The following is a 7,924-nucleotide window of genomic DNA, read 5'->3' as shown; positions in this document are numbered from 1 at the left end:
AGATAGATAGATAGGGAGAGAAAGAGAGAGAGAGAAAAGATAGATAGGGAGAGAAAGAGAGAAAAAAAAGAGAGAGAAAGAGAGAGAGAGAGAGAGAGAGAGAGAGAGAGAGAGAGAGAGAGAGAGAGAGAGACAAATACAGAAAAATGGAGGGAGGGAGGGAGGGAGAGATAGCTGATTCACAAAATATTCAAATCACCACCTAACCATTCGGAGATAGGAGAAAAAGATAAAAGGGGGGGGGGCAGAGAAAGAGGGGGAGACTACAGGTACAGTAGAACCTCGATTATTTCAACTAAGGTACAGTATATAGATGTAGATCTGTCCTAGGACAGGTTTCAACACGACGTTCTCCACTTTTCTCGATCTTGGGCGTCCTCCTTCATTTGTTCAAAAGTTCTTCCATTCAGCACATCTCTCAGCATTCCAAACCTCTTTCTTCCTATTGATCTCTTTCCTCTCAGCTCTCCTTCCATGATTCTTCTCTGCAGACAATTTCTTCTCAGGATGTGACCCAGCCAACTTCTTTTGTATAGGTACATATATGTATTACCTATGTATATGTATTTGAGGCTGTGATATTTTAATATTACAATTTCTCAGAGGAGTAGAGACATCTAGTCTTTTGATGTTATATATAATCAATCAATAATTCAATCAATGTTATAATCAATCAATAATTTTATTCCTGACCGACATCCGACATCGACAGATGAAATTCCTGAATGTTTAAACAAATTAAAATTTAAACAGTCCAACCGAAATCATCATGAGTATTTACCCATCATCTAAATATTCTACTCTACATTAAATCTGTTTCTTTTGATGTTCCATAACCCTTTTAGGTCTACCCCTTAAGGTAGAAATAAATGTAAATGCAGTTTCTTTGTGTTATTATATCACAACTTTGGTGCTCACTGCAGCATTGTAGGATTTTTCCCAATATCTCAATAATCCTAACATCCAATGTTTACCTACCATGCTGGCACCGGTCGCTATGCGCATTTATAATTATGTCATAGCTATACTCATTTTCCTCACGAGGCTGAGTGGGCCCCGCAACATCCAGTCACGGAGTCAACCATTTGCTTGATACACATGTCTTGACCCCGCCGGGAATGGAACCCGGGTCTCCCGCGTGCAAGGCGAGTGCAGTGACCACTACGCCATGGGAGCTGACTGAATATAAGCTTAACTCTACTCTTAGGGCTGTTTGCTCCTACACCTAAGCCTCAGAGTGCGCTTTTTGTGTACGGAAAAGCTTTAATGTGGGTAGGTGGTAGCTTGTGGCCGAACGGGGAGAAAATCCCTTCATTTAGAGTCTAAATTTTAGACCTTAACAGTTATACAGTGAAGTTAAACCGCTTTAAGTCGAGGCTTTTCCATTCTTTTATGACCAACTTCTCTCTTTGACCCTTCCACAGTTGCGTCCAAAACAAGCAATCGTCCACCACCGTTCTCAGCAACATCGAAAACACGCTGTACAACGGAACCAACTTCTACAACAGCGCCCCTAACGGTGATTCTGCGTACAAAAACAACAGCGCCCCCAACGGCGATTCACTGTACAGAAACAACAGCAGCGCGACTAACGGTGGTGATTCCTTGTACAAAAACAACTCGAGCGCCCCTGGTGGTGACTGTACGAACGAGTTGGATAAGGCAGAAGCAGAAGCGAGGTTGTGCAAGCTACGTCAGGAGTTGGACAGGAAGAGAATCTTCATTAAGAATATGAAGATGAGTCTGGACACGGTGGATAGCTCGGAGTAAGTACGGCCGGGTCTTGGTTCGAACCCTGGGATTGACAAATTTTGACAAGAAGACCATGTGGGCACCCGCAGGTCTAAAGCCTTATAATGAAAGTCACTCTCTTTCTCTTCTTCTCTTTTTCTTCGCCTTTTCCCGTGTTCAGACGGGGTCGGCGTTTTTCGTCAGCCTCTCAATTAGCCTGTGATTTGGTTTTGGCTACAAAAATTTTACGAGCGGATGCCCTTCGCACTTAACCTTTCTTCAGTCCCCCAGCCAGACTAAGCTGGTCTACTCCCTGTTTAACGTCCCCCAGCCAGACAAAATTAGGGTGCTATGTAACAGGGCTAAGTTTATCACTGTGATATGTAGTACGTAATTTCTTCCGACTATAGTTGTGTAATTTCATCCCGTCAGCTCCCATGGCGTAGTGGTCACTGCGCTCGCCTTGCACGCGGGAGACCCGGGTTCGATTCCCGGCGGGGTCAAGAAATTTGTATCATGCAAATGATTGATTCCGTGACTGGCCGTTACGGGGCCCACTCAGCCTCGTGAGGAAAATGAGTAGCTATGTAATATAAATGCGCATAGCGACCGGTGCCAGCGAGGAAAATGAGTAGCTATGGCATATAAATGCGCATAGCGACCGGTGCCAGCATGGTAGGTAAACATTGGATTTTAGGATTATTGAGATATTGGGAAAATCCTACAATGCTGCAGTGAGCACCAAAGTTGTGACATAATAACACAAAGAAACTGCATTTACATTTCGTTTTCCTCCTGCAGCAATATAGACATCCGGATTCAGCATGCAGAGTTAGAATACCAACTGGGTTTGGGAAAATCCTACAATGCTGCAGTGAGCACCAAAGTTGTGACATAATAACACAAAGAAACTGCATTTACATTTTACATTTACATTTCGTTTTCCTCCTGCAGCAATATTGACATCCGGATTCAGCATGCAGAGTTAGAATATCAACTGGGGAAGGAAGAGCTGAACCTGCTGAACATCCTGGAAGAATTCCGAAACCTACAAAACTCCCTGGAGAATAACTTTAACAAGAGTGACAGCTACTTCCATGAGAGTCTCAGCATTTACAAGTAAGTATACAGTGAAGATTCCTAAAATTGCGTCCAAACATAGTCGGCACCGCTCCTCGTGAATCTATGTTGTCGAGGCAGTGTACGGTTTCAGTCGACATCGATCTACGGCGTCGACTATGCAGTGTGGACTGTGGATACACCTTAATATTATTAACGAAAAATCCAAGATATGTAGATTGCAACTAATATTTTTTTAGGATTGTAAGTTTTGTCTGACAGAGGTTCAATGTCAGTGTAGGTACATATAACTGCTAAGGTCTTTAGTGACGTATGTTTTTCCCTCCAGTTGACGACAAGCTACCCGCCTACTCAGCAGGGCTATATTTGGGGACCCAGGGCCGCCACTCACTCCCTCAGGCTGTTTTTATTCCCAAGTGTATGGTAGATAAAGAAATGAGATACTAAAATTGGTTTCTAATTTGGATATCCACCCCCATCCAACTGCTGAAATGCGGGCCTCATTCAGTCTGAGTGATGCCGGGAAAAGCCAGCAACTTGCGATTCTCCAGATCGTCACCCATCCATATACCAACCACGCGCAACGTTGCTTAACCCAACTTTGCCTTACTATTCTCATTCTTGCCCTTTCAGTTACATCGTCCAGCATTATTCGTAGGCCGATACCCTAACGCTACACGCAGTACAAATACCCTACGCCTCCAAGTGTCCCTAATTTGGGCTCGTCACCCATCCAGATAATAGCCACGCGCAACGTTGCTTAACTTCATTTAACTGACTATTCTCATTCTCATAACTTCATTTAACTGCCCTTTCAGTTACGTCGTCCAGCATTGTGCCTCCGCGGACACCCTAACGCTACACGCAGTACAAATACCCTACGCCTCCAAGTGTCCCTAATTTGAGCTCGTCACCCATCCAGATAATAGCCACGCGCAACGTTGCTTAACTTCATTTAACTGACGCAGTACAAATACCCTACGACTCCAAGTGTCCCTAATTTGGGCTCGTCACCCATCCAGATAATAGCCACGCGCAACGTTGCTTAACTTAACTCACTATATTCTCATTCTTGCCCTTTCAGTTACATCGTCCAGCATTGTGCCTCCGCGGACACCCTAACGCTACACGCAGTACAAATACCCTACGACTCGAAATGTCCCAAATTCGGGCTCTCTTATCGGGACGAAAATCACGGCCTCTTTGTAGAGTGGACCAGTGAGGAGGGCGGGGGTTCGGGCCTTGAATTGGTTGCATTTAGGGCGCGTCTACACTTGAGTCAACCAAGGTTGGTCAAAGTCGATCGACTGGAACCAATGGAAAGTAGGTGATAACAAAGTATTTCGGCATAGACGTACCTATTGTATACTTTTTAGAGGCCCCCTAAATTAGCCTCTCCTCCCTTCTTAAAAGTCCTGCGGGGATTCTAAGGACCGGGACCCTCTCGGGCCGCGGGGTGGGATATACGCCAGAAGATTACGGAAAGTAAAGCCTTTTCGAACAGTGTGGACGTGTCTCAGTTGATGTTGACTGATCTTAAACCTAGTGTGGACACAGCCTCGTATATATTTAGTAATTTACCTGTGTTATTTCTCGTATCAAGTTCTTCCTCATGCGGATATAGGTACGCATTTTACCTGTATTTTACCCTGATTTACCGTACTATAGATGATTATGTCTAAATGATACTGTGATTTACCGGACTAAATAATATATTTATGTATGTTTAAGTCTAAATGATCGAGTGTTGACTTGGTATGGCAATGTCGGAAGTGAGTCCGATTGTATAACGATATTTATGATTGATTAATCTTTAATGATTTTTATTTAGTTCAACATGGGTTTGATATTTCCATGTTTTATGCATTTATTTCATTATACCTACCTACTAAGATTGTTAACTCACTATATTCTCATTCTTGCCCTTTCAGTTACATCGTCCAGCATTGTGCCTCCGCGGACACCCTAACGCTACACGCAGTACAAATACCCTACGACTCGAAATGTCCCAAATTCGGCCTCTCTTATCGGGACGAAAATCACGGCCTCTTTGTAGAGTGGACCAGTGAGGAGGGCGGGGGTTCGGGCCTCTGCAAGGGCGACAGGTAAGTCGAGAGATGGATATGGGATATGGGGGTTTGAGCATTAAAAGTAAATGCTTATCGGGGTTTGAATAGTATGAATGAATATTTACCGTGGTCAATCGATTGGTTGAGGGGTCAAAGCCATCATCTTGTCGTTTGCAGGAATTAAGGAGCGCGGTAACGCTCCGCCCGCTAAGTCAGAGTGGTATCAGATAGACCTGACAGGTACACGTACCTGATCAGGTCCGGCTGATATGTACCTGATGAGCACACACAAATCAGGTAAACCTGACAGGTACAGCTGAAAAGGTCCGTCTGTCAGGTCTACCTGATACCTACCTCTGATGAGCATACACACTGCCAGGTAGACCCGACAGGCTGATAGTGAGTGGCTGGCCTAACAAAGCTTGGTGCCTGAAGTACCTGAGATCATTAAGAACTGATAAATATCGAAAGGTAGAAACGGACTGCTATCACGTGACGTGAGTGTGGCTCGCATGAACGAAATTACCTACAATGTTATGGAACTACCTACATCTCATGACTATTATTTTGTTACTTCCCCTGATTTAGGCTGTTGGAATGCTATATTATAGTGTCGAGCTTCCCGATATAGAGTTCAATATTAGAGTACCGGAACCCAGTCACCCGATTGGGCTTCCGGCACCCTAGTTTTTTTCTCAGTGCGGGACAAGGCATTCGAAACCGAATCTTTTTCCCATTTGTGTAGGTACCAGGTACCTACGTTGTAAATTTGCCCATCCAAATGCCCCCAGCCTCCGTCACTGCTCATTTTATCAACTTGATTATTTGCCATTTTACCTTCCTCATTAATGCGATATAACTCCCTTGCTGAAATGTGCATTATTGCATTTTTATTATTTCTACGTTTATTGCACATTTTTTTATTATTTCACTTATTGCACATTTTTTTTTTTTTTAATTGGATTTCGTCGTTGGTTTATTGAATTCTTATCAGCATTCTGGCATTTCTCGGTTACTTCATTTTATGTTTTTTTTTTTTTTTTTTTTTTACCTTTCTGCCTTTTTCCGTTTCTTTATTTTTTTTTTTTTTATTTTTTTTTTTTTTTTTTTTTATCGTGGACTCAGTTTGAGAAATAATGACAAATTACAAAGAGTTTGTTGTGTGGAGCTGGACTTGTGGGTTGATATTACGGAATTACGGGTTCTATGAACAATAAGAATTGAGACATTGTTTGATTTATTGATTATTCAGTCAATCGCCGCGTGCCAATCGCCTAACAAGTTATCTACTGCAGATGAATTCTAAATTCTTGAGAAAGAGGTTTAAATGTTTGATAGAGAGAATTGTAACAACGGATTTCTTATCGCCCCGAAATCGAAGAAGGACAGAAGAGGGGAAAGTCAGCCGTTTTGAGAACGAACCCCATCTGTTTAGGTAAAATTCGCCCCGGACGGGAATCGAACCCACGGCCTAGCGGTTACAAGGCAGGCGCGCTACCCTCCAAGCTAAATAGGCTGGCTTAGAGGTAGGAGGTAGGTTTACACGCTCAAGTCATTTACACAAACTGGCTAGTGCAAGCCGGTTTGCACAAGTGAATCGTATCCTCTGAACCTTGAAAAGGATGTGCCATGTGCCACTGACGAAATTCTCGAAATAATGTCCTATAGATTATTCCGTCATAGATTTAATGTTCAGATTTCCATTTTATCATTTTCAGGAGCACATAAACAACAACTCACTGACGTCAGCAAAATCCAAAGATCTGAAACTGAATGGTGAAAACCTCCATGACAATAATATGGTAAGTAAACGAAAATTTGTTGTAAATAGGGGGGGGGGGGTTGGATGCTCCAAATTATAGACAGGGGGCCCCTAGAGTTGTATCTAACCCACGACTAATTAAACTATATAAAGATCACCCTCTGAAACCGGTATTCATCTCCTATTTTTAGTATAATGGAACAACTTGTTCTGAGCTGACACTAATTATACTTATTTTTCTTTTGTTCACAGACGGAATATTTCACCACCAATTTTTGCCAGCTATAATCTCCCTCTATCCCTTGCCGTGAGCCATAATATTGCCATCAGCCCCAATAATCGTCCTCAGCCCCAATAATCGTCATTAGCCCCAATAATCGTCATCTGCCCCAATAATCGTCATCAGCCCCAATAATCGCCCTGCCATGCGCCTCTACCATGAAGAGATTTAGTAAAACCTCGACCCGGAATTCGAACAAAAGTCTCAGTCTGAAGAGCACAACTCCCTGTACTCCTGGATGTGAGAGGAAACATGAATCGGGCGAGGTTAGGTACAACTCGTGAGATTACCACACAACGCGTTGGATGCTTCTCTTCAAGAACTTCACGCCGAATCATTTTCACGTCAACGAAGACGGTCGTGCGGAACTGGCCGTGTTAAATTAACCCGCTTTGGCCCGGTTTTTATTTCTGGTGATCTAGCAATCCCTAAACTTTATTTGACACGGGTGTGTTACGTCACTGTATAACTGCAGAGATTTTTAGTGACGGGGGTTTAACCTTCATTCGGTGACAAGCTACCCACCTAGTCCTAGCGCCTGCTCACATTACCCTCACCCAATCTGAGTGGGGCTGGGAAAAGCCACACCTGATTTCCCAGGCGCCAACCACGTGCAATAAATTACTTAGATCTTAGATCCATTGGGAACTGATGGATTTAATGTGCTTTTTTTTTTGAAGTAGTCCCTCCATCCACCCCGGTGGGTGATTGAAAGAGGGCACCTGCCGGCTTTCGCCTCAATCCCCCGTTCATTCCTCCATCCAGTCTACTTACTTTTTTAATGTGCTATCGCCAGCTGCTAGGTAACAGAGCTGTCGTAACTTCAGTCTGGGGCTGGATTGGGTTATTTCCTCCACTCGGTCTCGCGACTGTCTAACACCCATATTTATGAACAAAATGCTGGCTCTTAAGTTCGTGCTAGTCTCAAGGCATTTGATTGGTCAATTTTGACTTGAGACTGATCTAAGAACGATCATTCTTGTTCATAAATACGAGTGTAAG

At 43.4% G+C, this 7,924-nt stretch overlaps 1 protein-coding gene and 1 long non-coding RNA gene across 2 annotated transcripts in view; one reads left to right on the top strand and one right to left on the bottom strand.

Annotated features, from left to right (window-relative positions):
- The window catches only part of LOC103519624, a gene marked incomplete at its 5' end in the record, with an annotated part of 8,506 nt that extends 3,442 nt beyond the window's left edge, over nucleotides 1-5,064 (top strand). Inside the window, 5 exons of the mRNA XM_026831070.1 lie at nucleotides 1,425-1,766; nucleotides 2,686-2,850; nucleotides 3,896-4,099; nucleotides 4,743-4,916; nucleotides 5,058-5,064. Coding sequence (XP_026686871.1) covers nucleotides 1,425-1,766; nucleotides 2,686-2,850; nucleotides 3,896-4,099; nucleotides 4,743-4,916; nucleotides 5,058-5,064 — 892 coding nt within the window. The remainder of the gene's footprint in view (nucleotides 1-1,424; nucleotides 1,767-2,685; nucleotides 2,851-3,895; nucleotides 4,100-4,742; nucleotides 4,917-5,057) is intronic.
- Nucleotides 5,065-6,893: 1,829 nt separating this feature from the next.
- LOC113471710 overlaps nucleotides 6,894-7,924 on the bottom strand; it is a 6,982-nt gene continuing 5,951 nt past the window's right edge. Inside the window, exon 2 of the long non-coding RNA XR_003394305.1 lies at nucleotides 6,894-7,100. This is a non-coding gene — a long non-coding RNA (uncharacterized LOC113471710). The remainder of the gene's footprint in view (nucleotides 7,101-7,924) is intronic.

Source organism: Diaphorina citri, unplaced genomic scaffold, assembly GCF_000475195.1.
Source record: "Diaphorina citri unplaced genomic scaffold, Diaci psyllid genome assembly version 1.1 scaffold2846, whole genome shotgun sequence".
NCBI lineage: Eukaryota > Metazoa > Arthropoda > Insecta > Hemiptera > Psyllidae > Diaphorina > Diaphorina citri.
The sequence above is the reverse complement of the archived record's forward strand: the minus strand, read 5'-3'. Positions and strand labels throughout refer to the sequence as shown.